Source organism: Strix uralensis, chromosome 6, assembly GCF_047716275.1.
Source record: "Strix uralensis isolate ZFMK-TIS-50842 chromosome 6, bStrUra1, whole genome shotgun sequence".
Classification (NCBI taxonomy): domain Eukaryota; kingdom Metazoa; phylum Chordata; class Aves; order Strigiformes; family Strigidae; genus Strix; species Strix uralensis.
This window is the reverse complement of record NC_133977.1, coordinates 1,175,241-1,202,966: the sequence shown is the minus strand read 5'-3', so window position 1 is coordinate 1,202,966 and position 27,726 is coordinate 1,175,241. Positions and strand designations below refer to the sequence as shown.

Here is a 27,726-nt window from a genome sequence, read left to right as displayed (position 1 = left end):
GCCGCACACACTTGTACACAGACACATGTACTCTGGGGTGGTTCAGTCTGGAGAAGAGGAGGCTGAGGGGAGACCTCATGGCCCTCTACAACTCCCTGAAAGGAGGGTGCAGAGAGGGGGGATGAGTCTCTTGAGCCAAGGAACAAGCGCCAGGACAAGAGGGAATGGCCTCAAGCTGCGCCAGGGCAGGGTCAGACTGGCTCTTAGGAAGGATTTCTTTGCAGAAGGGGTTGTTGGGCGTTGGAATGGGCTGCCCAGGGCAGGGGGGGAGTCCCCATCCCTGGAGGGGTTGAAGAGTCGGGTTGACCCAGCGCTGAGGGATCTGGTGGAGTTGGGAACGGTCAGTGTGAGGTTCATGGTTGGACCGGAGGAGCTTCAAGGGCTTTTCCAACCGAGATGATTCTGTGATACTCGGCTCTGGCAGACACACCGGCACACACGCTGCACGCAGAGAGCCCGTCCATCACCCCCGCTTCCCCCATCACTCCCCCTTCAGCCCCCCCTTACCCCCCCTCACCCATCACACCCCCCCAGCTCCCCCTCACCTCCCGACCCCCCTTCAGACCTCAACCCCACCCCTCCGCCCCCCCCCAGCCCCTCCTCTCCCCGGGCGGAGGCGGGGGGGAGGCGGGGCGGCTCCCGCTCCATCACCCCCCGGGGAGGCTGCGGGCTGGGCGGCGGTGGCCGGGGCCCGCTCGGGGCTCACCGGCGGCTCCTGCCCCGGGATGCGCTGAGCTCTGCCCCGACCCGGCCATGTACGCGGGGCGCAAGCGGAGGAAGCCGGTGCCCCGGGCGTGAGTGGGGGGCGAGGAGAAGGGTCCTGGGGATGGAGGAGTGGAGGGATGAGGGAGGGAGGACCCGACCCGACCGGCGCCCGGTAACGTGGCTCTGCCCGACAGGGTGCGGCCGGGGCCGGCCGAAGGCGGCACCTCCAACCCCTCCAAGCGGCACCGGGAGCGGCTGAACCGGGAGCTGGAGCGGCTGGCCGGGCTGCTGCCCTTCCCCGAGGAGGTGGTGGCCGGGCTGGACAAGCTGTCGGTCCTGCGCCTCAGCGCCGGCTACCTCCGCGCCAAGAGCTTCTTCAGCGGTAAGGGGCACCACCGGCGGGAGCACCCCTTTTTTCTTTCTTTTTTTCCCCCCTTAGAAGTGCTTTTTTTTTTTTTTTTTTTTTTTTTTCTAACACCGGATTTTCTCGCTTTGCCCTCTCAAGCTGCGAGGCTTCAGGATGCGTCGCGCCTGGGCGAAAGCAGAGCTCCCGCTTGTCTGGAATTATAGGGATCGGGACAGGGGAGGCTGGTTTTGTTTGGGGGTTCCGCTGAAGTAGAAAATTGAGGTTTAGGCTGGAGGGTTTCAGCGCGATCCCGAGCTTTGGCAGGCAGAGCTGCGAGGGTAGCAGTGGATCGTGGCAGCCCCGTTGGGAAGTTTCATGATGCAAGTGACTTTTTTTTTCCCCCTCCCATTATAATAGACCGATAAAATACTCAGTGTGATGACGGTGAATAATAATCACCTGTGATGTGATTACAGTTTATTTGGGAACCTTTTAAAATAAGACTGTGTCAAAGGCATGTCTGCATTCCACTGGGCTATAATTGTTGTAATTAATAGAAGCCCACAGGAGGGTATTTAGGCAGCTCCTGGTGAACTAGCAGTGGCTTGAGAATGCTGCATAAAACCTCAGAAACACCATAATTTTTCTTTTTAACCCCAAATTGAATGTATTGGATGCCCTTTTTTTCTTCCTTTTCCATTCTCTTTTAAACCCTACTTGTAGGATTGGTAAGCAGGTGAAATGAAAGCTGAATGGCCTCGGAGAGGAATTATTTACCTCGCGGTATCAGATCAATTTATTTAGCTGTATCAGCTGTGTTTTCCACACTGGTTTTGCCCTGGAAAGGAGATTTGCTGCATGAGCCTTTGCAACGCTGAGCGTGTTGCCCCAAACCCACCATCCGTGACACTGCTCTGAAGCAGGAGGACCAGCGTGGTGCTGGTATTTCTGAAGGCTCCCACCCCACGGGAGCATGCTTGTTCTTGCACAGGGTGGGAGTCTGTGGCGCAGTACAAGCCTCACTCTTCCCCTGAAACACTAATAATTTAAAGTTCGCCGCTTACAGAATTTATAAAACGGAGGGGTGGTAGCAATTCCTTAAAACAGCGGTTTTGAAATGGCTGGTCTTGTCGCAAAGCATCCCACCAGAAGTTGCTTTGGGGCTTGTTGCCCTGTTGAGGGTGATTGTGCTGGGATGCTGTGCCAGCTCGGTGAGCACGGGATGACCCCGGTGGACACGGTCCCACTGCTCCACAAATATCCTGCTAGGGCTCTGCGTCCTGGGGTTTGACGTTCCAGCATCCCCGGCACCATGGGTTACTTTGGGTTTGCATTGTGAGAAACTGGAAAATCCCGTTCTGAGATTCTCTTTATTTTTTTTTTTTTTCTCCCTGTCATTCTATCTGGTTTGATTTCGTGGTGCCAACTTCCCAACAACTGAGCACATCAGTGTGTCTGAAGCTATGGGATGGTACCTGCCTCTGTCCGGTTTAAGATAGGTCACAGTAATTCAGGTGTGGAAGGGAAGGAGGAAAGCCTCATCCTTTTAGATGGTAATAGTGATTTCAGACCTCTTTGAGTCTCTTCTGCAGCTTTAAAAAAACGTTTAAAAGGATATCTGGGCAAGCCCTCTAAAAAATAAAATTATTTTAAGTTATTTTAGTCCCTTTCGGTGTGAATGCTAGAGTGATGTTGCTCTCTGACAAGCTGTGCTAAAGCTGAGAGAAAGTTCAGCTTTGGAAGGCTGAAAAAATGCTCCGCTTATTCACTCAAAATTCAAAGTTCAAGATAGTCTGCTTATTTCTTCCTTGCCTTTTTACCTTTTTTTTTTTTTTTTTTTCCTGGTCATCCACATGTTTAGGGATTTTTTTTTCACTTGAACAGGGTTAGGAGGGGCAGTTGGGGTCTGCCTGCCTGCCTGCCTGCCGCTGAGCCGGGCGAGCTTGTGTGCTCCGACTCCTGCTCGGCATCCTTGGATATGTCAAAAGGGATCCTGAGGAGGCTGTTTTAGCTGCTGAATGCTGACAAGTCCTGTGTGAGATTTGGATCAGAAAACACAAATGGTTTGGGGTCTTTTTGTGTCAGAAGTCAGCTCAGAAACAGGCAGTGCAAACCCTCGTACTGGCTGGGAGGAAGGAGGAGCTGCCATCTCCCTAACTCGAGTGTGTCCCTGCTTCAGCGCTCCCTGAAAGAAGACCAAGGAGAAGCAAGGGCATAAACTGGGTTGCACTTCCATGCCTTCTGAGGAGAAACATCTTTTTGCAGCATGTCCTCCTGGAGCAGGTCTCGGGTGGTGCCATCACTGACATCAATTCACCCAGCAGGTTTATGCCAGCTGCTGTTTCTCCAGCTCCCATCTTAAATAATTTGTTGTGTGTCTCCTCCTGGCTATTTGAAAATTAATTATTTTGTTATTTTATTTTGGCATCTTGATTTACGTGCAGCTGGTATATGGGGAAATTTGTACAGCATTAAGTGATTAAAAAGTAGGTGGGTTCTAGGTCTTGGTCACTGGAAAAATCTTTGTGAGCTTCTCTTGTCTTGGTTTGGGCTCCCTATCACCTTCTGGCCACATGATAAATTCTTCAAAAGGCAGAGCAGGCTTCACAGCTATCATTGAAGATGTATTTGCGTGTACATTGCAAAGGCCGATCTGCACAGGTCGGGGTGGATTGACTGAGCTGCACGGTGGAAGAAACCTGCTGTTTAGCTGTCAGAGATGGCCAAGATACGGCATGCAAGAAGTGTCTGCGTGTGCTTTTGTCTGCACAGGGGAGTTTTGAACGACAGTTTGGGGAGATATCGACAGAAAGTCTTTGATTATTAAAAATACATTTTTCCTTCATGCGTGAGGATTTTTGTATTTTATATGGCCTCAAGTGAAACTGTCCCTGCTCCCTTTCTGCCTGTCTGGGGGCATGATTAAAGGCCTGCAGTTAGGTCATAGAAATCAGAGGATTTAAGGCTGCTCAATGCTTTGTCACTTAATCTTTGGAGTGGTTTAGAGATCTTCAGACATTGTCTTTGTTAATCAGGGTTATTTATCTAAACAAACACTTCCTCAGGCTGAGTGCCGAGTACTGGGTTGGGTGTCTGTGCTGTGAAACCCCTGATGCCAGGTGATGGTCTTCTGCAGGTCTTTGGAAGTCCAAGGGACAAGAGCATCTGTGTGTGTGTTTGTCTATTAATTCTGTTCCTTTTTTGTGGTCTGGCAAATTTTTCCAGTTTAATGAAGTGGGAAGCAGTTTAGGGCCAGTTTGCCACATGCGTTCAGCATCTCTGGGGAAGGAGGGTTCTGGGCCCTGACAGCTCCTGGCCGTGGTCTCCTCCTGGAAGGAGCACTGCTTTTTGCCTTGTGCAGCGATAATGGTAGAAGACTGTTTAGACAAGTGTTGGGCTTCAAATCATGTGTACAGGTGTCTTTATGTCAAACAGAGGTTCTCTCTGATTTTGACCATCTGAAGGACCCTCTGGCCCCTAGGAGTGCCTGGGGTTGCAGAGTGCCCACCCCACGACAGCAGATTTTCCTGTGACGCAGCGCAGTGCCAACAAGGATGGTGGGGAGCCAGCTGTGCCCCCAGCAAGCACACCCCAGCATGCCAGGTTTGGTCCGTGTCGGAAGAGATTTCTCTTGTGATGGAGCAGCGCTGCTGTCCTCTGCAAGATGCCCAGGTGCCTTTCTTTTACCATGTTGGCTGGCTTTGCAGCTCAAAGTGTATACAAATGCTTTCTGTCCACAGGAACACTGCTTACCATGACAGAGGTGAATTTAGGTGGGGGAGCAGGGCCACGGAAGGACATTGGGAGAGATGTCCTGCCAGGAGGTGGTCTCCAGAGAGAGGTCCAGCCCTGCCCATCCCACATCCCATCCTGCTGAGTAAAGCATCAGCGACCCAAACCCAGCACCATTAGTTTGGACCAGGAGGACCGAAAGGAGCTGAAGCTGGCTTCCAAATCAAGGGTCTTATCCAAACGTCAGTGCAAGTTGACTTAAGGGCTCCTACCTTCTCCTTTCTTATCCAGGTCTCTTTTCCTCTACAACAGTCCCCCCAGATGTCTTATTTCTTTATCCCCCCTTGGTGAGACAAATATTTTTAATTCTCGTTCACCATCTTAACCTTCTTCCCTGCTGTGCAGGAGGCTCTTTCAGTGTGTGTGGCTCAGTAGAGGTGGGAGCGCGCTGCAGGACTGCCACTGCCCAGAGCTGAGGAGCCAGGCATAGTGGTCTGCATCTCCCCCAAGCCCAGGAGCCCACTCCTCTCTCTCTGCTGATGCTGAGGACTGTCCTCGGAGCGGTGCAGCAAAGCCAAGCCCCCAAGCAGCCTTGCTCCTGCCATCCTCCCCTCCCTCTCTCCTACCCCGTGTCCTGCTGTTGGGCAGCCGGTGCCACCGTGTCAGGGTCTGCACGGCACGTCGTAGCAGATGATCACCACCAGCTTAGCCTGGCGGTGCCTGGCAGGCTGCTCCCCTCTAATCCCTCCCTGTTCCTCCCCTTGATGCTAGGGCCCAGGCAAATGCCGCTGGCTTATAGGGGGGTCCCTGTTTCTTCTGTCTCCCTCACCATCTAGAAGGGGGGAGAGAAGAAAGGCAGCTGCTCCAGCGGAAGGTTTGCCACTGGGTCTCACCCTGCATGGTGATTTGTTAGCAAAAAGGAAGATGCCTCAAAGGTGCCTTGTCGTGTGGCTGTCAGTTAACATGTGTTGCTTCATCCAGTGAAAGACTCGGTGGGAAGTCAATTGGCAGACCTTGAAACAGGCTCACATGAGGCTCTGAATCGAGTGTGGGGTTTATAAACCATAGGAAGAGGGGTAAGAAAAGCTCAGTCCGTGGTGCCAAGTGGTGCGTGTTTGAACCCCACTGCCGAGACTTGCTGTAAGCCAGTAATGGGCTAACTCTGCTTCAAAATGGGGCTCCTCAGAGACACAGATGCCTGTGAGCAGCATCCTACCTGGAGAGCTGGGCTTGCCAGCAGCCAAGGCACGGCCTCTGGGCAGCTCGGGTGCATTGCTGGCTGGGAGGAGAGGAGAAAAAAATACCAATGTATTTCAGTGTTAGAAATTTTTGGCTCAGGATGGATTATCAGCTGCACGGTCTGTCACCACGGATCAGAGGGTAGATGTAGCCTTCTTTGTGGGCTGTATGTGGTTTTGAGCTATGCATGGTATGTTTTATACAGAAGGTTAGTGTCACATATCCAAAACAAAGCAGTTTGCCTCTCCCACATATTTTAAAAAAACAGCAGTCCTGTGGATGTTGAGCGTTAGAGGATTTTCCTGGAGTTCTCTTAATCTTAGGTGGCACCTGTAGGATTGATGTGCAGCCTCAAGGCTGAGCCTAACCCTTTAAACTATGGTACGAATCTGGACAGTTTATTACTAGAGCTGTGATGGCCAAAAAAGTGCGTAAGCTGCTTCCTGGCCATCGGGTCAGACTGTGAAAGTGCTTTAAATTACATAGTTATTATAGACTGCATAACTGTGCCCATGAAACATCTGCTTAGGGGTGAGGGAGGGAGGATGGGATGTGCATTTACTGATGTGTGGTTGTTTAGAGATGACTAACATTGCTCGTTTCCTCACTTCATCAGCTCTCCCACCCTATGAGCTGCTCAGCCATGTACTGCAAATAGCTGTAGCAATAAAGCCTAAGGGACGGTTTAAGAAAATAAAGCCCAGTACTGTGATCACCCTGCTCTCTTAATTGCCTAGGTAATAAGCTAGCCTTGGAGGAGCAATTTAAGCTGGGAAAGTCTTGTGACTTCCCTTAGGTAGGCAATTTTCCTGCTCTGTGCTTTCCTTGCCAAATATTTCTCCCTGGCTCTCGTGAGAGTAGCTAGTAGGAAGCTGTTGGATGTCCCTGGGGTTTTCACTGGGCTCTCAGTGGCTGCCTGCTCGGCTGCCTACAAGCAACCAGGGTCTCTTAAGGCTTCTTCAAACGCAAGCATGGGAGCAGAGCTGACAGGAAACTCCAGGTTAAGGTTTCAGGCTGGGATAATGCACACCTAAAGCTCCTGGGGGACGAGTGGTGGGAACAGGAGAGTTCAAACCACTATTGATGCTGCAAGAAGAAGGGAAAGTCTGGCAGGTCCTTGTCAGCTTTGTCCCTGTTTAAACCTCAGCACGTGCTTCTCCCTTTGAGTCCCAAGTGCGTTTAGTGACACAACGGAAAGCTAAGCATAGTCAAGGCCTCCTTGCTTTTAAAAGTTCAATTAGATCTTTTAACAGGACATCCATTATTCACCACACATGTTCATGGAAGGTGGGGTATCTACACCGTTCAGGCAAGGGATAAATAATTCATCTATTTAATGAAATTTGTGTCAACAGGGAGCTGTGGCAGGTATTATGAAATGGTAAGTAAAACTGTAGTATCCGTTATGAGTAGGCAATGGGAAACTCAAGAAGTATTTGCCAATTACTAGAAAATGGGCTCTGTACAGCTCAGCGCTGAGAAACGAACTGATGGTTTGGCAAGCTGGGGAGGAGACAGCTCTGCTACCCGGTTTCAGCAAATCTTGTCCTGCTTCTCTCACTGTTTCTGTGATGCTCTTTCCTTCTCATGCATTTCAAACAGAGGAGCTGCTGGCTACATCCACTGAGTCCACGTGGAAGTGGAGTAATTTTGCATTGGCTAGGAAGAGCTCATTTCATGTTCAACAAGGAAAAAAAAAAAAAAAAACAGAATAGGATATACTTTACTAAGTGCATGTTCCTGTTCCTTGCTTCTCAAAATAGTTGGAGGTGTGTAAGCTTGCTGTAAAACATGTGGATTAAATGACAGAGCAATGATCAGATTTGGCATGCTGACAGTGTAGATGCCATTGGAGAAACAAGAGACGAGGTTGCAGTGCTTCACCTGCCTTCACAACAGCAATTTAACTTTCCACCAGTTTGAGCGTGTCGATCAAGAAGACATTTGGGCCAAATTTTGCTCCCTTAGCATCATGCCACTGTTCTCCGCATTGCGTGCTCCTGCTGAGCCACGGCTGTGTCACCTGATGGGTTCCTACCAGTGGAAATGAAAGGTCTTGTGCTGGTTTCACTGGAGCGTTGCAGAATTTGTGTGTTATGACAGAGGGAGGAAGCTGGGCTCTTCCTTGGCTCTCTTGGGTGGACATGCTTGCTCTTGTAGGTGGATGTGGCAGGTCTGGGGGGAATCTCCCCAGCAGTGCCCTGGGCAGTGGAAGTCCTTGTTAGCAGGGGAAGACCCTGCCAAGCCAAGGGAAGAGGGAGATATGTGATGTCTGACACGGGCAACCTGAGGCTGCTGTGGCGGGGAAGGGAACTTGCCTGCTCCCATGCTGTGGCAGGTTGTGGCAGGTGTCACCTGCCTCCTACCCGGGACCCGTGTGAGCTCATCGGCAAAGTTTTTTCTTACAGTAGGGGAACCCCTTTACTTACTTATTTTAAAAGGAAAGTATCATCCTGACTGGGAAGAAACCATTTTTCTGTTTAAACGACACTTCTAGATTAAAAATGAAACAACCTCAGTTTATTCAAAAGGAACCCAAAGAGGTTTTTTTTGTTAGTTTCCAATACTTTGTTTCTTCTTTGCAATAAAGTGCAGGAAAACAATTTTGAGGGGTTATTTAATGTGAGGGTTTATGTACCAAGCAGCAGAGCTGCAGGATCCTCTGCCCATAAACATCTCAGAACTGCAGAGGTGGGTGGGAAAGGAAGACCTGGAGATACCCTGTGAGTAGAAGACCTGCTTTTCAAGGAACTGGCACAACTGGCAGAAAGAGATAGAAGGCAATTTAATTAATAAATAATTCAAGCAATCTCTCCTTCCTCTGGGGAGTGACTGATACACACTGGGGCACTGAGCCCTGTGGCAGAATGCATTCAGGGAGCACCATTACCAAAACTCCTCTCTCCCCACCCAAGACCTGCTCAGACTAAAAATTGCCATGCAGGTGTCTCTGCCATCACTTGCAGCTGGATTCAGCATTTCCTCACCTCCTTTAAACGATGCCAGCAGTGGTGGGGAAACACAACCCCTTGCTGCTCTTGAAGAGCCACAAAGCAGTTGGGTTTCCTTCTGCTGCTTCTCCTGCATCACCATCCGGAGCGGGTGTGGGGCCGAGTTGTCTTGTTTTCCTCCTTCACAATCAGTGGCGAATGCAAAACTTTGCTCCCACTTGGAGGTTTTGCCATGTGGAGGGAAGGGGGCTGGGGGATATCCTCTCAAAAATGTTAATACCCGCTTGTTGGTGTAGAGATTTCTCAGGTCTGCAAAGCTCTGGCAGGTTCAGGAGTTCACTGGCAAACCTGGTAGGCGGCGAGGTGTCCCTTCAGCATCACGTGAAACAGCTTCCCAGGCTGGGCACTGCCGTCCTGGAGATGGAGGGAGGAAACCCACCCTCGTTGGCCCCCTGGCCCTCTGCTCCCCAGGGGGCAGCAGGACCTGGCCAGCAATGCGGACACATGTGCACGAGGACCACCACAGTGCAGAAAGCATCCTCCTCCTGTGGGGAGGCAGGTGCAGGCAGGGAGCTCATTCCTCAGAGATGGGGCCAGGCAGGGAGAGATTTTCTTCTCGGCTAAAAGCCTTTTTTATGGCAAAATAGCCTGCGGGTCCTGGCAGAAACTATTTTTTATTTTTCTTTGAAGAAATAGCAGGAATAACGTGCAAGCCTTGCTGCTTTCAGGTGACCAACTTCTCTCTCCTCACCTTCCTTCTTCCACAGCTGCCAGCAGTGAAGTATTGCTAGTGGCTGGAGTGAGGGAGCCCAGGAAATGCCAGTTCTCTCCTTTTTTTTAATATTTCTTTTTCTTTCCTGCAAATGCCTGTCCTCAGTTACACAGTGAGGGTGAAGGCTGCACCTCGTCTCCCTGCCCAACAGGAAGGCAAGTGCTGTGTTGGGAAGGCCACCTTTCCCCCGGTGCTGATCTCGCCCCATTCCTGCCTTCCCCTTCCCCAGGGTAGCTGGGCAGGAGGGGAGGATGCTGCAGCGGCTCTCCGCCTCATCTCCGCTCCGTCAGGCTGATGCGCTGTGACAGTTCTGCTGAATTGCTGACCCGAGGGGCTGCGCGGGGCTATTTATGGAGAGACAAAGCCGAGGGACACCAGGCGGGAGGCCAGCCTGAGATGTCTGCAGCCAAGAGCGGGTCATCTTTGGAGTTCCTTGGGTGGCTTGGATGGAAAACATGCTGTTTGGCAAAGGTCACGGGAAAACCCCCACGGGGCCATCCTCTGATTTTAACTTCTGTTTCCTCTGGCCCCACAGCTTAGGAGCAGCCCAGATGCTGATAGCAAAGTCTATTTGTAGGCAGTGGTCGTGATCAAATTTTCTTTTTGCAGGGAATTATCAAATCATTAAATCAGACCTCTGAGTAGAGGGCAACACACTTTGGCTGCTCTTCTATTACCCAGGTTTATTTTTATCTTGCACCTCTGGCGCAGCAGTCTGGAAGCTAGCAGAGGAGTACTGAAGACCTTTAATAATTCATAGCTCCTACATTTTGCTCCCAGGGATCAGAAGAGCAAGTTGCTGGAAGGTCGCTGCCAGAAACCTGCTCCATCCATGCCACAGGACCTGCCTCGGTGTTGCAGCCACTGTGCTTGCAGGCTGCTCTGCCCGATGGCCTGCCTGTGCCTGGGACTTTGTGCAGCTTGTGGGGCTCCAACCCAGGCCGGGGACCCTGGGCAGTCCCCGGGCAGCAGTGCTCACAGCGGGATGGAGTTCAGGGTCGGGGGCAGTCAGGACATGGCAGTGTGTGCGTGTCCGCCTCAGCATGCTCGGGATCAACCTGCTGTTGTTCAAAGATGTGCTGTAGCCTTAATCCCAGGCTGCTAACCCCTCAATTCAAATAGCTCCTGAAATAATCTGTGCAGGCTGAACCTGAGGGGAGTTTCCAGGCCCTCCCAGAAGCAGGGATTTTGCTGCCATATCAGTTTTGTTTCTTTTAATTAAAAGCAATATTAGAACTGGGATGTGCTTTACATTTGGTTATGGAGCAGAGTCAGTCTTTGGGGTAGTCCTGTGTCTGGTGGAAGAACATTTTGGCCCCAGAGCCTCATGTCATGTGCATACCGGTGAGGCTCCGCAGACCACAGCATCCTTCCTTGTTCCAACCCACCTGCGAGCCAGTGCTTGGCAAATGCCCACTGAGGATGCAGAGGACTTTGGGGTGGAAGGTGAGCCCTGGCAGTGGGAGAGGGGGCATCCTGCCTTTGCTATGTGCTTGTCTCCCCAGCAGAGAAATGCTGATAGATGGGGGGACTCCACTTTGGAGACTGAACCAGTCCCTCTGCTCATGGCTGTCCTGTGAACACAGGTGCTGCTGGGTTCAGCTTCAAACCTCGTGGTCCTGGAAGGCTCAGAGATGCGTCTGGAGCATCTGCCTTTTGCAGTGGCGGAGAAGCTGCTCGCCTGCAAGCTTCTACACGCAGGCGCTGAGGTCCTTCAGGATCTGCTCCACGTGGGTGGAGGAGCTGAGTTTCAGCAGCTGCTTTGGCAAAGCACAAGGCGAGCAGAGTGTTACTGAAGGCTGGTGTGTTGTGCCTTCTGACTTGCTGCTGTCTCAGCTAATGGCTTTGCTCCTGCTGACAGCTTTACGGGTGTTACATTATTTCCAGGGTCCACTTGATGCTCTTGTCACATCTGAGCATGGCAGCTCCTTGGCACATGTAGCACAGGAACTGGGAAAGGCAAGTTCAAAAGAGCTTTTGCTTGCTCTGAGCAGGAGCAAGGGAGTGCACCAGGCAGGATGCAGTGGTAGCTGCTACTGGTGCCTCACACCTTTCCTCACAGGTGCTGGTGGGAGCAGCAGCCTTTTACCAGCAGCCAAATGCTGTCCTGTGTCCTCACGATGCTCACAAGCAGCTTTGCTGCAATCTCCACTGTTTCCTGGGCAGGTCTGCCAGTACACAGGCTTGCTGTCGTCTTAGTCTTTAAATATTATCCACCCTAAAATATCCCCAGGATTTGTTCTCTTGGGGAGTAAAGTACAAAATTCACAGATACACCTTTTAGTTAAACTGAGTGACAGATTTCCTCATCCATATTTATTGTGCATCAATCACTATCAGGATGCCTGTGATCTCGGGTGTCTGTGTTTGTATCCATGTGTATGTTTTCCCATGTTGTTTTTCTCCCACTGTGAGCTGTGGCTTGCCTTAGTTTGATTGAATAAACCTCCTGTGTTGCTGAACTGTAGTGAGACATCATTGACAGGGCTATCTGGATTGGACCCTTCAAAATGGCTTGTCCTTTACCCTGGAAGAGTGGGGTTTGCTGCAATGCTTTTTGTGTAGGGCAGACTTTTGCTGCTGTTGGTCCGCTGTCCTTTGGAGAGTCAGGGCATGCATGAGCTGATCCATTCTAGTTCAGCACTGCAAAGAAATGCTGGGTGCGGTGACTCCCCCAGCAAGAGCAGAGCTGCTGCCATGCCCTGAGAGCCAGTGGGGTGTGCACGGTGTGGCACCAAGGGCTGGCTCTTGCTGTTTGCAAGGAGTGGTGTGAGGCGTTGACTCTGTGTCCAGATCGGGACTGGGGACCTCCATGGTTGCTACTGCTAAATGATAAGAGAGATTTCCAGCTGGTGAGCTCACTAAACACGTCCTTTTGTGCTACTGGTTACAGGTAACTGCTGGTAAACAGAGGATCTCAGAGACATTCTGCTGATGCCCATCTGCTTTAATGACCCCTGGCTTTAACTGCTCTTTATTTGTGGGTTGTTAAAGGTCTAGGGGAGAAGAAAAAAAGGGAAGGAAGGAGGCGGTGTGAAAGTTGAGAGTATTGGGGGTGAGGAAATGTTCTGTTAAAATCAACTCTTTTGAGGGGTGAAGCAAAGGGCTGACTATATCACAGCTTCCCCTGGCACAGCATTGTCCAGCCTTGCAGCCAGGTCCACACTTCAGACGTTCACGATGGTGGCTTGCGCGTGTTACTGCAGCACTGAAGTCCCTTCCCTTTGCTTCATGCAGTTGCTCTAAAGAATCACGGTGCCAAAGAAGTGGAGAGGGATGGAGACTGTGGCAATGGACCAACTCTGGGCTCAGCAGCAGTACCAGAGGGCGAGCTGCTCCTACAGGTTAGTGCTCCTCGCTGGCCACCTCCCCCTGGCAGATGCCTTCAAGGAATTTTCCTCTTGTCCCCTTTCTAGCTTCTTTGAATTTTACCCAAAGAGCAGACCTGTTATTGATTGCAGGATGTTTTGGTGAAGCGGTGATTTCATGTGGTGTAGCTCACATTGCTTCTGACTGAGTAGAGGTTTAAGACCTGTTCAGGTCTCTGGGGCAGAAACTGTGTTGCTTCTCCCCTCCTTTTGCCATCCTTCGTGGAGAAAATTGCTATCTGTAAATTGTCCGTGTGTAAGAAACCCTCCATCTTGGTGGAAGCAGTGCTGAATTTCTGAGCATGAAGATTCAGCTTTACTGCTTCTCTGCCCTTGTAAATAGGCCATGGGTGTAACACAGGAGCCAAGAAGAGCAAGACGTTTTGAGTGTGGTTTTCAACATGGGCACACTGGTCCCAACTCGGAGATGTTGTCCAAACGCCAGTTGAAAAGAGGGAAGAGAATGTCATGGAAGTCTTCCCTGATTTTCAGGCAGCGATGCACAACACTGAGTACACAGGTGCTGATGGGCCATATGCTCAGCCCATAAACACAGGGCACATGGATGTATTCAGGAGCTCTGCGAGATGCATATAGTTGTCTCCTTTGGTGGTGCTGGAGGCAATGCTGGTGATGCTGCAGCATGGTTGGGCTGAGCCTGCAGATTCCGTGGTTTATTCAGAGATGCCGGGAGCTGACCTTCTGTCTACAAACTGTGCAGAGTGAATAGGAAGAGGTCAGGCTCCAGCAGCGTGAGGTCCTGCGAGGACGTAGGTCTTCCCTTCCCTCCCCGCCTGGCACCCAGGCACAGGCTGCAGCGCTGTCCCCTGCCTGGCTGTTGTCCAGAGTGGGGTGAGCAGGCTGGTCAGCCCCCACTCCTATCCAAAAGCTCACTCAGCAGTAAGTGTAATTAATTGAGAGCTGGGGAGCCAGGATCTCAGTGTCTAGTGAGAGAAATGCTAAAGCCAGGTTGGTTAATAATCAAAACCTGAGGGTTTTCTGCTGTGGATATAACAAAACCATGCTCAGCAGAGATTGCTGGGGATTGATGTCCTGCTCATCAACTCCGCCCAGAGTTTGATGCCATCATTTTAGAGATACCAAGCTGGGTGTTAAAAGCTCTGGGTTTAATTTTGGCTCTCCCAGGGGTCTGTCTGCATGATACTGGATTTGGCAGGGGCTCAGGACCTCTGTGCCCCAAGGAAATGGTCCTACATGTTTATAAAACTACTTTCACACTGACTTTCACACAGCCTTACTTTTTTGGTCTGTCCTTTTCCACTAAGGCTCTCTCCAGCAGAGTCTCAGCAGAGGAAGGTATCTTAAACTGATGGTAAGCATGAAAATAGCTCTAAAGGGATTAAGGCCTTAGGAAGGCTGAGAACTGGGTGGAATGCCTCTACCCAGGTGCACAGCAGGTACACATTGCTGGCTGCAGGGTATGAAATCTGCCTGCTGGTCAGTGCAGTTAGGGAAGGATAGAGCGCTGCAAGATGTTGCTTGCTCCTGCCATGGCAGAGCAATGCCTCTGAAACTGCTCAAAGGGTTAAAGTGCATTTGGCAGCACTAATTAACCTCTGCAGCAGATTCCCACACACTGAGATCAACCCCAGTAAATAGAGAGAGCGTTTGTGCCCAGAATAAAGGAAAGGAGAGGGGGGAGAAACACTGACCTGGACAATCAAACAGGAGTTGGCAGCAACAATAGCTGGACTTGGCCGAGACTACACGCTAGACCCTAATTAATCCTGATGTCTATACGTTACAAAGTGGGGGAAGCAGGCCAGGGCTGTCTACTGTGGCTTCCCTGCCTGCAGCCAGGTTAGTGGTACAGGGCGGTTTTGGCTTTGGACAGCCATAGGGTCGACACTGCGGGAGGACCCCTGCCTTCTAGAGGGCTCCTGCTTCGAGGTGGCAGGAGTTTCCACATGGGGACGTGTTGCACTTAGGAAGCGGTGGCCAGGTGGTGCTGTCACAGCAGTGAAAGCTGTTCAGCTTCTGGGGAGCTAAACTGGTGATTTTCTTGGGTTTTCATGGCCTTTGCTCTTAGGCAGCACCGTGGGCTTGAAGGTGTTTACTGGAAGTCTATCAGGATCTTTTCAGAGCTGGAGAAACCCAGTCACAGAGTGATGCCTATCACTTGGGGTCAGGGGGACATTCCTGTGGGCCTACTTCCAGCCCTGGCAAGGTGATGACAAGGTCTTCAAAGCACTGGGCTCTGTGCCACAGAGGTTTGCTCCCCATGGTTGGCAAAGGTTGGTGCAGTGCCTGCAGCACTTAGGGGTGCTCCCCTGGATCCTTCCAGGGTCTATGTTAGCAATGTTCTGTGTATCAGCTCCTGCCTGGTGCCAGAGAGCAGAGATGAAAAGCCAGGGCTCCTGGACAGCAGCTGCACTCCCAAACTGGTAGGGAAGCTCCTCGGCACCTTCTAATGTTCATGGATCTCCAGGTGCAAAGGACACTGTCAGCCAGCACTCTGGTCTCCTGTGTCCTGTCCTGCCAGCCCTGGGGCTGCTGGCTCAGAGAAAACACACAAATTACTTCCCAAATTTATTAAGCTGGTAGGAGTGAGCCCCTCTTGAGGAAGATGGAGGCTCTGAGCAGCTCGGCCCATTCCTGCTGGGAAATGCAAGGCTCCCTTGGATGTTGACTTTGCAGTCCTGGAGCTCAAGGAGAGCATGGAAGGGCTAGTGAAGTGTAAAATATGTAAGTTGTGTAACATTAAAAATGCATTGGAAACTTCAGATTGATGGATGCATTTGCTCTTTTTTGTGGGAAGGGCTTAGTGCTTCAATCCTGCATGGGCAAAGATGCTTGAGTATTTGTTTTGTGAAAACAGAGCGCAGCGTTCAGTCTGTTTGGGCAGAGGTCACGCACAAATGAGCACGTGCTCCAGGACAGGCTGTTAGCGTTGTGTAAATCTGTACCCCACTCGGAGAGAGAGAGCTCCAGAGGAAGAGAAGGGTGGCTGGGAGCTTCTCATGGCTAATGTGCATCCCAGGCACAGGTGGCTGCAGACATCCCTTCCCACCATGAACATCAATACTTGGTCCTTTCGCTGCCACATGATGCTCTGGAAGGACGGTGCTGTGCAGGTTGGATGAGTGCCTTGCACCAGGTTGTTGCTGGGTGTGAGTTTGGGGTGAATCACACGTTTGCCAATAGGAAAAGGTACTTTGAGGTCAACCAGTGATTCTGTGGCTTTCCCCCAAGTCCAGGGACCAGACTCAGCCTGTCATCCCTCCTGCTTTGGAAGAAAATAGCTTTTTAGAAATCAGATGTTTTTGCTGTGGTTTCAAAAACCCAACGCTTATGGTTTAGCTTTCACCTTTTCCGTTTTCACTAGTTAAGGCTCTTTGCAGAGTTGGGTTGGCCACCTCGACCATAGGGTGAGTGATGCAGGAGGAGGGAGCGGGCAGTAAGGACAACACCTTCCTAGGCCTTGTTCCTTGCCCATGGACAACCCAGGTAGGCGCACCATGGTCCTTCTCCAGGCCTCTCCTCTGGCACCAGGGGAGGACAGGAGGGATGCAAACAAGGCCAGGAGCTGGGCAGGTTTCTCCCAAACCAGCAGGAGTATCCCCATCCCCATGGCCCAAGCAGCAGCAGGGAACGTCCCACCAATGCTGGCAGCATGCAGTGATCTGCGGTGGGTTTGCTCTCCACTCAACATCCCCCAGCTTTTTCAGCCTCACACTGTCCTAAGCCACACACGGCTGCCAAGACTCTCTTGTGCTGTCAGGAGGGTGGGAAGTACATGAGCAGAGCCGCCCAGGTAGATGCAGGTCAACGTTAAATGCAGCTGACATAAAATACTGTTTTGATTCAAGATTGTCAGAGAGGCTTGTTTCTACCAGAATACCAGAATGAACCAGGTCCTGATGGTGTCCAGTTCCGTTCTGCAATCAGTTCCGAGATTTTTATTTGCTCTTCAAATAGGATAAGTATAAATGTCCAAATCTGAGTCTGAGCAAATTCTCCTGAGATGGATGCAAAGTTTTCCATCAGTCTGGATTAGGATATGCTTGGGCAGCTGTACAGAAGAGCTACATGACCTCAGAGAAAATCAGCAGAAGGTACCATCTGTTTTCTTGGTGAGCACAGCTCTGCTGGCGTTGATCTCCGTTTTTCTCCAGCCAGTCTTCAGTTGGTGTTTACTCAAGCAAGGCAGAGTGGAGGAAAATCTCAGAATGAGCTGCAGGCTTTGACCTCTGCTAGGTAAAGCAGGCTCATCAGGTCTGCAAAAACCTGTGTTTTAGATGCATGTGCTCTGGCACCACAGCAAGGTAGAGGCAGTTGCAAGGATGGAGGTCTCTGCTGCTGTCCCCATCCTGCTTAAAGGAGCTGCTTGAACAGTGCATCAGAGGATTTGGTGAAATCCAGGGCAGTACCCAGTGTTACAACAGCAAGATGCCATTGGCAAGGGCTTCCTTTCCTTCCAGCTCTTCCCATGCTTTATCTCCTGCCCTACACCGTTCTCTTGGTGGGGCAGTGGCTCAGCTGCCTGCTAGCTGGGACAGGCCAGGACTTGGGTGACCAGTGTCCAAGCAGAATGGAACTCACTGCCCTGCTAGAAAAGGGTGATGTGAGTGTGACATGTACCTGCTGATCTCCTCTCTACCCTAGGCGCTCAACGGCTTCGTGCTGGTGGTGACATCAGAAGGACTGATATTTTACTCCTCACATACGATTCAGGACTATCTGGGATTTCATCAGGTTGGTGGGACACCTTTGACTCCCTGTGGTGGGTTTGCAGAGTGGATTTTTCCTTGGTGGTGGTGAAGAGCCCCAAGTTCCCTGCAGGGATGAAGCTCTGCGGGGACCACAGGGTCTCAGTGGGGCTGCATGGGGCTTTTCCTTGGTCTTGTGAATTTGGACGTTGTGTTGCCAGACATGGTCGCTGGGAGGCATCAAAGCAACTTCACTAGCCCACAGATGCTTTCCACCAGCCACATTGACAGGCTATGAGGTTCATGGCCCCGTTGTGCAATGCCATGGTAAGATGTCTGCGGTTCCCTGCCCGGTTTGCCTTTGGGCACCCACTCCTCTGGGTGACCCCTGGTAAATCCCGTAAGGCTCCAATGCTGGAAGGCACTAGGTCAGATATACAGGGAAGTGGGACTTACCTACAGTCCTTTAGTTACTGTAGCTCTGTGTTGCTCCCACAGAGCTGGCTTTCCCCAACATATCAGGTAGATGAGGACTGTCCTCCTAGGCAGAGGAAGCAAGTCCAGGAGCAGGTGTCTTGTTCTCTCGGGAACAGTGGTAGGGATGGAGTGGCTTTGCTGCTGTTTTGTTCTCAAACCAATGTTTTCATCTCATCCCATAGATCAGCAGATTTCGAAGGACACAATGTTACAGGGACGAGCGTGTCAGAGGGGAGCCGTATTGCTGATGCTAGTGGCTCTTTAGGATGGGGGGGAGGTCTGGACCAACATGGGCAAGGGGTCTTTAAAGCCAGATGCGCTGTATGTTCCCACCAGCATCAACTGTGGTGGAAGGTATCCAGCCTCATTCAGCCAGGGACCTAGTTGAGCACCAGGGAAATTGGGTAAGATATGGCAAATCAGGGCTGTTTCCAGGCGGGGTGTGAAAACTGGCACCTGGGGACAGGCTGCAGAGCTCATGCATTGTTTTCTTCCTCTAGACAGATGTCATGCACCAGAGCGTCTTTGAGCTGATCCACACCGAGGACCAGCAGGAATTCAGACGCAACCTTCACTGGGCCCTCAACCCACCCCACGTTCCCGAGGGTGAACCTTCTCCAGAAGGTAAACACAGGCTGGGAGCCAGGCACCCTGGTTGGCACAAGATGTGTAGCTCCCCACGTACGCTGGGGAGCCCAAGTCCCTGCTGCCGCTTGTACGGGGCTTGCGTCCCGGTGGCTCGAGCCATGGCTTCATCCAGACATTGTGGCTTTCCCTGAGTTTCTGTTGCTGTGCTCTGCAAACAGCTGCAGTGCGCTATGCTGGGGACCTCCAGCCCTTTCTAGGAACCTCCAACCCTCGCTTGCTCCTCTCTGTCCCTCTCTCCCACAGCAGGGAAGAGTCTCAGCTCTTCTGCTGTTGCCTACAAGCCTAATCAGCTGCCCCCAGAAAACTCCTCCTTTCTGGAAAGGAGCTTCGTGTGCCGCTTTCGCTGCCTCCTGGATAATTCCTCCGGCTTCCTGGTGAGTACAGACCCACGCAGTGACCTCCACAGCAGGAGAGGTGCAGGCTCACCCTGAGGGGTTCGTGCCACTACTGAAGCATAAAAGTTGGCCTTGAAAGACCCAGCACTCATTTCTGCCATGTGCAGCAACTGCCTGTCTCAATAAGGAGATATTTCTGCTGTTTTTCACAGGTTTGGTCTGTAACTACAACCTCTCCGTGTAGGTTTTGTTCCTCTCCTCTCACAGATGCTGAATCTTGAGCAAAAGTGCTTTTCCTCCACATGTTTTGCTAGGTTTTTGTGCTAAAGGCATGTCTTAAGACCAAGTAGGTGGTGTTCATCCCTCCTTCTCTCTGCTGCAAGTTAATGGGGTTCTTACCTTCATAAGCACAGGTGTAATGACCATGCTTCTCCCTCTCATCCCACTTTAGTCTGGAAAATTGATATGAAGAGTCCTAATTGTCCCTTGTTTAGAAGCAATATTATGATCCCTGATGGGGCTGTGATACAGCTCAGTTAAAATGCAAAGCAGCTCATGTATTGCGTGATACTCTGATGCAACTGCAGCATGTGCCTGGTCCTGCAGCCACCGTGTGCCCGAGCCCTGGGCCAGCAGTGAGCAGCTGCAGGGGGAGAAAGCAGTGGGCTGCTGCTGCATGGAGCTCAGTGTAGCATCCCTTTGATCCTCTCTCTTATTTTAGTGGGGAGCACTGAAGTCGCAAGGGACAAGTCATGAGGGATTATTTGCATCCATGCTGCAGAGAGATGGCTTGCTTTCCGTGCAGCTCTTCTCCTCCTCTTCTCTCTCCATCCAATTTTCTGTGTGACACCAAACTTCACTTCTCTTCCCAGGCTTTAAACCTTCAAGGCAGGCTGAAATTCCTTCATGGACAGAACAAAAGGTCTGAAGACGGGTCTGCACTGCCACCCCAGCTCGCTCTCTTCGCTATCTCCACACCCTTGCAGCCACCATCCATCCTGCAGATCCGAACCAAGAACATGATCTTCAGGACAAAGCACAAGCTGGACTTCACCCCCTTGGCATGCGATGCCAAGTAAGCAACAGAGCTGATCTGAGGGGTGATGCTGCGGGCTTCCAGTGTGCCATGCCATACCCTGCCTGGGTGATGTCCCACCCTGACTCTGCCTCTGAGTGGGGTGTGTTCTCGGTCTTCCACAGGGGGAAGATCGTTTTGGGCTACACCGAGGCAGAGCTGCGGATGTGTGGCACTGGCTACCAGTTCATCCATGCTGCCGACATGCTGTACTGTGCCGAGAACCACGTCAGGAGTAAGAGTCCCTTCCCTGGTCACTTGTGCCCACCTCTAAGCATCCTATGGGGAAAGAGCTGCTGGGCTCAATGCTTTGCTTCATGCTTTACTGTGATGTTCTTGCTGCTGTAGGGAGCTTGGGGTGGAGTGTGTTGAGGGGTGTTTAGCTGGGATGGTGTCCCCTGCGTGTGCCAGCCATGCCACTGCTGTGACTACCTGCTTATCCTGGCTGGAAAGGGCAGCGTCGCTGGAGGCAGCCCTGCCTCTGGTGACATGCTGACAGCCCTCGGCACGCATGCTTCCTTCCGGCAGTGATGAAGACAGGGGAGAGTGGCCTGACGGTCTTCCGCCTGCTGACAAAGGAGAATCGCTGGAAATGGGTGCAGGCCAATGCACGGCTCGTCTACAAGAACGGAAAGCCTGAGTACATCATTGTCACGCAGAGACCCCTCCTGTAAGTGCCATCTGGGTCAGCCCAGGCTAGGATGGGGACAGGCTGGCTTTTTCCATTGGTGTGGGCTCTGGGACTTCCCAAGCAGGGCAGGATGTTCGATTCATCATTGCTTCTTGTGCCTTTTAAAGGAGCAGCCATCAGATACTGTGCTGTGATGCTGTTCAGCCACATCCCCCTCTGCAAGGCCACCCTGCAAGTACGGGAGAGCGCTGAGCAGTGCCCTGCACCTCACATCCCTGCCCCAGTGTCCTGGGCACTGCTCCAGACTTACCCTGGGGAGACTGGTGACTGCTCTCCAGCAGCTGTAGGGACACAGGGGTGCAGGAACAGCAAGGACATCGAATGTGGCTGCCGTATGGCAGCAGCCCAACATCCCTGTCCTAAGGGGTGGCTGCAGCATGGATGAGCAGGGCAAAGGTGTGACTGCTGTCTGGAAGAGCTCTGTTACCCTTTGCATTTTAAGTATCCTCTTGGTTAGGCTAAAGGTGTGTTTTTATATGTACGTACATATAAAAATATGTATGTGTGTATTTGTATGTAAATGCATATGTAAATATATATAAGTGTGTGGTTCTGCTTGGTACACTCCTCATGCTAGTCATAGCAAAGGGGCTTTGGCTTGTAGAAATCACAGTTAACCATTGCAGAAGCACTTTGTGGGGTGTGTTTGCGCACATGCAAGCCACAGTCTCCTCTTCCTGCCCTGCAGAGATGAAGAAGGAGGAGAGCACCTTCAGAAACGGTCCATGCATCTTCCCTTTACCTTTGCTACAGGAGAGGCGCTCTTATACCAAAGCGCTTACCCTCTCCAGGGCATCCCTGACCCTTTCCAGAGTAAAGGGAAAACCAGCAAGTCCAAGAAGACCTCCCACAGCCATGGAGGGTGCTCCCAGAAGAATGGCATTGACCCCAGTTCTCTGCTGGGAGCTGTGATGCAACAGGACAAGGCGGTGTACACCTCCCATCCGGCTCCCACACCTAACTGCTCCTTCAGCAGCAGTTTCGTGGACCATCTCGAGAATGTGTCCTTGCTGGATGCAGGAAGAGATGCCTGGAGTATGGGTGCTGCTCCAGTTTCTTCAAGGGAGGACAGCCTCAAAGATGAGCTGGTGGATTTGCAGCAGGAGGACCCTCTCTTGGCCACCCTGGACTCGCTCTCAATTAAGAGTGATGAGAGCTGTTCCAACAATGAGCTCTTCAGTGCACTGGAGGGCCTGGGGTTGAACGCTGAGGACCTGGAGCTCCTGCTGCTGGATGAGAAAATGGTGATGGTCAATATGGACCCTGACCACACCCCATCCTTGAACGACTGCCTCACCAGCAATGAGATTCTCTCCTACATCCACACCACTCTGGTGAACAAGCACGAGGGAGGACAACAGGTCTGTTCCCTGCCAGGCACATCCCTGAGCCCAGGTGGAGACACTGCTACATACCAGGCCCACGTGGAGAATGAGGACTCGCAGTACCTGCCCCAGGGTGCGGTGCAGGCCAGTGTTGTCCCGGGCCAGCCCCCTGTTCCGCTGTGGGAACAGCCCCCCCATGCCGTGCTGGGGCAGCCGCCCCCGCTGCTGCTGGAGCTGGCTGAGGAAGAAGAGTTGTCTGATGGCTTGCAGTGGAGGCCAGCTGGGGAGGAGGGTCTTCTCTGCTTCCTCCAGCCGGCACGGGGCACCCTGTGGGACAAGGCGCCTGGCTCACCCGCAGAAGTCCCCTGCCCACAGGATCCACCCCAGGATCAGCAGCTGGAGGGTGACTTCCCAGCCATGCATCCCACCCAAGAGGATGCTCGCCGGTCCTTCTTCCTGCCCAGCCAGTGCCAGAAACACATGGGGCCACCCAGGCAGCCAAAACAGCATCACTTGCTCATGAATGGGTTGTGTGGTCACAGCCCTGACTCTGCTCCACACCTTCTTCCCAGCAGCAGCACCAGCCCATGGCAGGACATGGGGTCCCCAGCTCAGCCTGGTTTTTATGGCATCAGCCAGGACTTGATCTCCCAGCACCAGGGCTGCTTGGGTCCAGGGTCCGGCACGCCGATGGTGCACTTTAACCTGAACGGCTTAAGCAATATGGAAGCTGCCAGCAATGGGAGGTCACAGGAAGAGATGGCTCCATACTCCAGATTTTTCCCCTCCTCCTCATATCAGCTTAATCCTGAGAAGCAGCTGAGCCCTGTTCCTTCTGTGCCCCAGCACCCTTTTCTGAGCTCGGCTGCAGGGCACTTTGGGAGCATCAGCAGCCCGCTGGAGACTCCCGTGAACGGGACATACACCTCCACGCTGAGCCAGGAGAGCAGGCACAGGGTAAGGGCCTTTCTCCACTCTCATGCTCACTACTTTCTGTGCTGGTATTTCCCGAGGGTCTCAGTACAGGGAGGCATGCACTGTCTGGTCAGTAGACAGAAATTGCCTTGCTCTAGCTGGTGCATGACTAGAAAGAAAGACTTCAGGAGCTTTTCTTTGCACCAAGAGTTGAAGAGCAAAAGACCAGAGTGTGGGTTCTTCCCTTTAGAAGGTTGCTGTCTCTGCATCTGATTTCCATACGGTTTGTTTAATTGCCATATCTGTACAGGGAGTAATTCCAGTAATTGACAGGTGGTACAAAGCACATGTGAGATCATCTTCTGTATCATAAGGTCTTTCCTTTGTGGAAGTGTCCCCTGGCCTGTGCACAACTGCTATCGAGAGCCCATCTGGCTGCTGCTAGCCCTCCGGCATCACAAGGCAAGGCCTGCAGCATTGTATTTGAGTGTCACAGTGCCCTTCGGGGCTGTCCTCGCAAGTGTCTCCCCTGGGACTGGGGCCAACAGCCCAAACCGGGTCTGCTTGGGGAAGGCATAGGGAGTGAAAGCTGCCTGGTCCTTTCCCCTCTCTCTGATGCAGATGTCATGCGTGTCTGTAAGGGCCATCAACTTTCTGGGTTGGGGCTGGTAGCATGGACTAGGTCCTGGAGGAGCCTGTCTCTGCAGTGATGCCTCCCCAGTCCACAGCACTACCAGGCAGGGTGAGATGTCTAGGGTGGGTCTGTCCCACCTCTCTACTTACCTAGCCCTGCCCTGGCAATTACTGTCCCTAGGGCAGCTTGTTCCCTGGTGCCAGACATCTTCTGCTACTGCAAGAGTGCCCTGCTGTCTCATAGGGACCTCTATGTTAACCTCTGGGGCTATCAGATGCTGTCAAAGCATCTTCTGCTTCTTCCTGAAGGCCATGCCCTGCACCTCAGGTCCTACCATTCTCCATCTCCTCTAACTGGATACACCAGGCACTTCTAGCTTTGTTGAAGAGCTTGACTCTGGTCCTGCCTAGAGGTTTGGGAGCTTGTGTCAGGGCTGTTCTTCACTAGTCCCACATCTCTAGAGCTTGGTGGCCACCTCATGTGGCTGGCATGCTTTTGGCTTGCCAGAAGTGCAACAAGAGTGCAAGACCCAGGTGCTTGCTTCACCTGCAGTCCAGGTCCCTGTGATTTTCAGTACATGATTGAGCTGCAGGGCTGTGATACCTGGTCAGGCTTTCTCAATTAGCAGGTCAGTAGGTGAAAATTAGGGCCAGCTGAGGAGGTTGGAGGCACTTGCCTTCTACGTGCTTTCAGCTTGTTGTGGATGAAGTGACAGGTCGACATTTGCAAGAAAGGACCTGGGGGAAGGTGTGGGTACATGTATGGGTTTGCTGCTAAGCTGCTGTACCACCGGGGGTGGTAGGGCTGGAGCAGACTCCTGCCCCTCCTGCCAGCCTCCTCTGGGCCTCAGCCGGACCAGTACTAGTAAAACACTGCAAAATGTCTCAACACTCTCTCTCATCTCTCTCTTCTCCTAGCCTGAAAGCAGCTGTGTTTTGCCCAGCTCTCCCGTGGGACTCTCCAGAGACTGCCCGGTGCTTGGGGGGAGCCTACCTCCCCCTCAACAGCCGCGCGCTCGGGCAGAAATGCTGCCAGATCACCCTCATGTCTCCAGCGGTGACTTCTGTCTCTAGGAGAGAAAAAGTGGAATGGACGAAGCAGGACTATTCCCTGGGGAAGGAGCTGCCTTCAAGTTGCAACCTTCCCCCTGCCACACATGTCCTGCCATTGCTCTTGATGTTGGTTGCTTTGGTTCAGCTGCGGTTTTTTGGTTTTTTTTAATTAATTTTTTATCAACTTCCCATCATCATGCCCCTGCCGAGGCTCCATGTGCTGGTCCCACGGAGGTGTCCCTGTAGCAGGCAGCAGGGCTACAGGGCAGATTTCCCCAGGGCACAGAAACAATGCAGGTCAGGCAGTGCATGCAGCCTCGTCTTTATCTCATGGTGCTCAAGAGTTGTGTGGCTCTTGGTCAACTGGAGGATCTCAGAGCACATTTGCCGCTTGCCATCTCTCATCCTACCCACCCAACCTCCTTGCTTTTGTTTCCCTGGTGGGGTGAGCATCTGCCCATCCTTCCTGCGCATCTTACTGAGCGTCAGCTTTGAAATGTTTGGGCCTTTTATGGTTGCTGCTGTCTTTTAAATGACATTTGGAGACTAACTGTTGCTCTGAAAAGAAAAAAAGGATTGCTCTCTATTGCCAGCCACGCTGCTGTATTGAAGGTGTGATGTTTGCATGGCAAATCCCACACTTTGCCACGAAGCCAGGGAATGAGCTCTCCATCGCACCAGTCTTTGCAGTTCTGCTGTTAACTGAGTGCATTTTTTCTGGTGCATTTTTCCAGGCTTTTGGAAACCCGGGCTGCTTCCATGGCTGTCGCTTGGCGCCCATGGTTTGGTAGTCCCTGAGAGTGTCTGTGCAAGGCAGCCTCGCCCCGAAGGACAGGTGGGTTTCTGATGGCTAATGTCCTCCAGCTCTACCAAAGCTTTGCAATTACATGCGTGATCCAACACAGATGCAAGACTTGTGTGTCAAAAAAAAAAAAAAAAAAGACAGGAAAGGTTTTCACCTCTAAATTTCCTGCCATCTCAGTGAGGCACTTGTGGCTGTGGCCACATTGTACAGATAATGCCCGTTTTATAAAGAAAGTGAATCCTGACTTGTGTTCTTGTGTTGCACTTGTCCTTCCCCACCCCAGGTTTCTCTGTGTCCCAGATGTTCCCATTTGATAGGATCCAGATTAGAGCTCCTCTAGCAAACACCCTGGGTTTTGCTGTGCTGTATGTGATATGCCCAGTTTGACTGATAAGCAGTTTTTTCTTCTGGGTGATAGGGTCTGAGGTACCTGAACAGGCAGCAGGTCTCATTCTCAAACAGCAGGAACCGGCTGGCATATAAGCATCTGTGCCTAAAAAGATTGCAGATAAATAGTGGAGCTGCCTAACCTAAGGAGATTTCAGATTTACTGTACAAAAAACAGTTTTCGGTAAGATAAAGAAAATAAGTATAATGATACTTAATTTTCAGTACTGATAGAGTGATATTTTCCCACAGAAAATAAATTCAGCCCATACCTATGTATATAATATGAGTTGACAGATTTATTTTTATGCTACTCCAGTGGAGAAAAAAAATCCTCTTACCTTCCCAAAGTAGCATCCTATGGAACGGGACAAAGAGGCTGTTCAGAAGATCGGAAATACAGCGACCTTTTAAGAAACCTGACAAAGCATCATCCTTCCTCCTGCGTGTCCGGCTTTGGTTTCATGTGAACTTTCTATTCTTTTCATTTCAATAAATGTTTTTGGACCTCAGCCCCTGACATCTCCCTTGATGGTTTGTGTCTCTTCCCTGTCTCAAGCATGTCAAGGTTTGGCTGGCTGCAGTGTTGGAGCCTGGGTCTTGACGCTGGTGACCCGGGGCAGTAGCCACACGTGAGGGAGACAGGTAGGGCTCACCCCTGTGTGATGAAGGCAGTTGCAAGCTGTGCAGTCAAGGTGCACTCCTTCTGTGTAAGGCAGAGCCCCTCAAAGGCTCCTACAAAGGAGCTTTCTCAGCTTGTACCTGCTTTTCCTTGTTCCTGGGAGTATGCCCAGGTCATGCAGTGGAGAGAGCCCAGCCTGGAGACCTTTGTCCACTGCCTTCAGTGAATAGCTGAGGTTTACAGAGCTGAAGAAGGGGGCAGTTAAGCTTGCGTGTGAGTTTGGTGTGCAGTCAGGCTAGGGCAGTAGGCTCTGGTTCCTGCTAGCCCTGCCTGTAAGAAGCCCTCTGCTCAGGGAGATTAAAGCTGCTTCTGGGTGATGCTCAGTACCTGGAGAAGAAAATTTCCTCTGTGTGCAATTGCTCTTGGTTCAGTCCTGTTGTCCTATCTGATGCTGGGGACTGCCACATGTAGCCTGGAAGAGCTGAAGGTGAAGCCATTGTTGGAATGATGGGCAGCCAGGAGCGCAGCCACCCCACCACAGCAACACTCGCAGCCTTTGGGATGCCAGGTGCACACCACCCATCTTCCAGCTCCTGCCATGGACATGTCTGCATCCCCACAAGTACCTGGAGGGCACTTTACGCAGTGCTAGAGAGGTTGATGGGCTGAGCAGACCTGGGCCACGTGGTGGGCACAGCTGCTGCCTGGCCAGTCCATGAGCATTGTCCCTTTATCGCAGGAGCATCTTTGGCTAACTCCAGCGGGTGACACCATCTGGTCTTCAAGGTGGGTTGTGGGTGTTGGTACACCCTGGGGGTGTGGCATTTCAGAAGGCTCTTGGGACAGCCTGGAGATTGTGACTTCTTTCTAGAAAAAGCAGACTTCATGTGCCCATTCTGTCCCTTGGGAATCTACAGGCAACGTGGAGAGAGGCGATAGGGTGGGATGGTGAACCCCGGTCTCTAAAAAGAAGCAAG

At 51.8% G+C, this 27,726-nt stretch overlaps 1 protein-coding gene across 4 annotated transcripts; it reads left to right on the top strand.

Annotated features, from left to right (window-relative positions):
- The first annotated feature begins 671 nt into the window (after positions 1–671).
- On the top strand, positions 672–26,639 carry LOC141945051 (aryl hydrocarbon receptor-like). Of its 4 annotated transcripts, none has more exons than XM_074872448.1 (11): positions 672–755; positions 900–1,087; positions 12,983–13,089; positions 17,740–17,829; positions 18,761–18,884; positions 19,152–19,282; positions 20,116–20,318; positions 20,444–20,553; positions 20,847–20,988; positions 21,698–23,291; positions 24,801–26,639. In XM_074872448.1, coding segments are annotated over exons 1-11 (2,847 nt in total). In that variant the 5' UTR covers positions 672–753; the 3' UTR covers positions 24,957–26,639. The 4 variants fall into 4 exon arrangements, with proteins under 4 accessions (XP_074728549.1, XP_074728548.1, XP_074728547.1 ...); XM_074872447.1 differs by having other exon boundaries at positions 694–794; positions 19,155–19,282; XM_074872446.1 differs by having other exon boundaries at positions 694–794.
- Positions 26,640–27,726: the final 1,087 nt, after the last annotated feature.

Coding starts and splice junctions, on each gene's coding strand:
- LOC141945051 (XM_074872446.1), top strand. CDS start 754: ATGTACGCGGGGCGCAAGCGGAGGAAGCCGGTGCCCCGGGC. Junction 20,554..20,846: donor TGCCGAGAACCACGTCAGGA/GTAAGAGTCCCT, acceptor TCCTTCCGGCAG/TGATGAAGACAGGGGAGAGT. Junction 23,292..24,800: donor GCCAGGAGAGCAGGCACAGG/GTAAGGGCCTTT, acceptor CTCTTCTCCTAG/CCTGAAAGCAGCTGTGTTTT.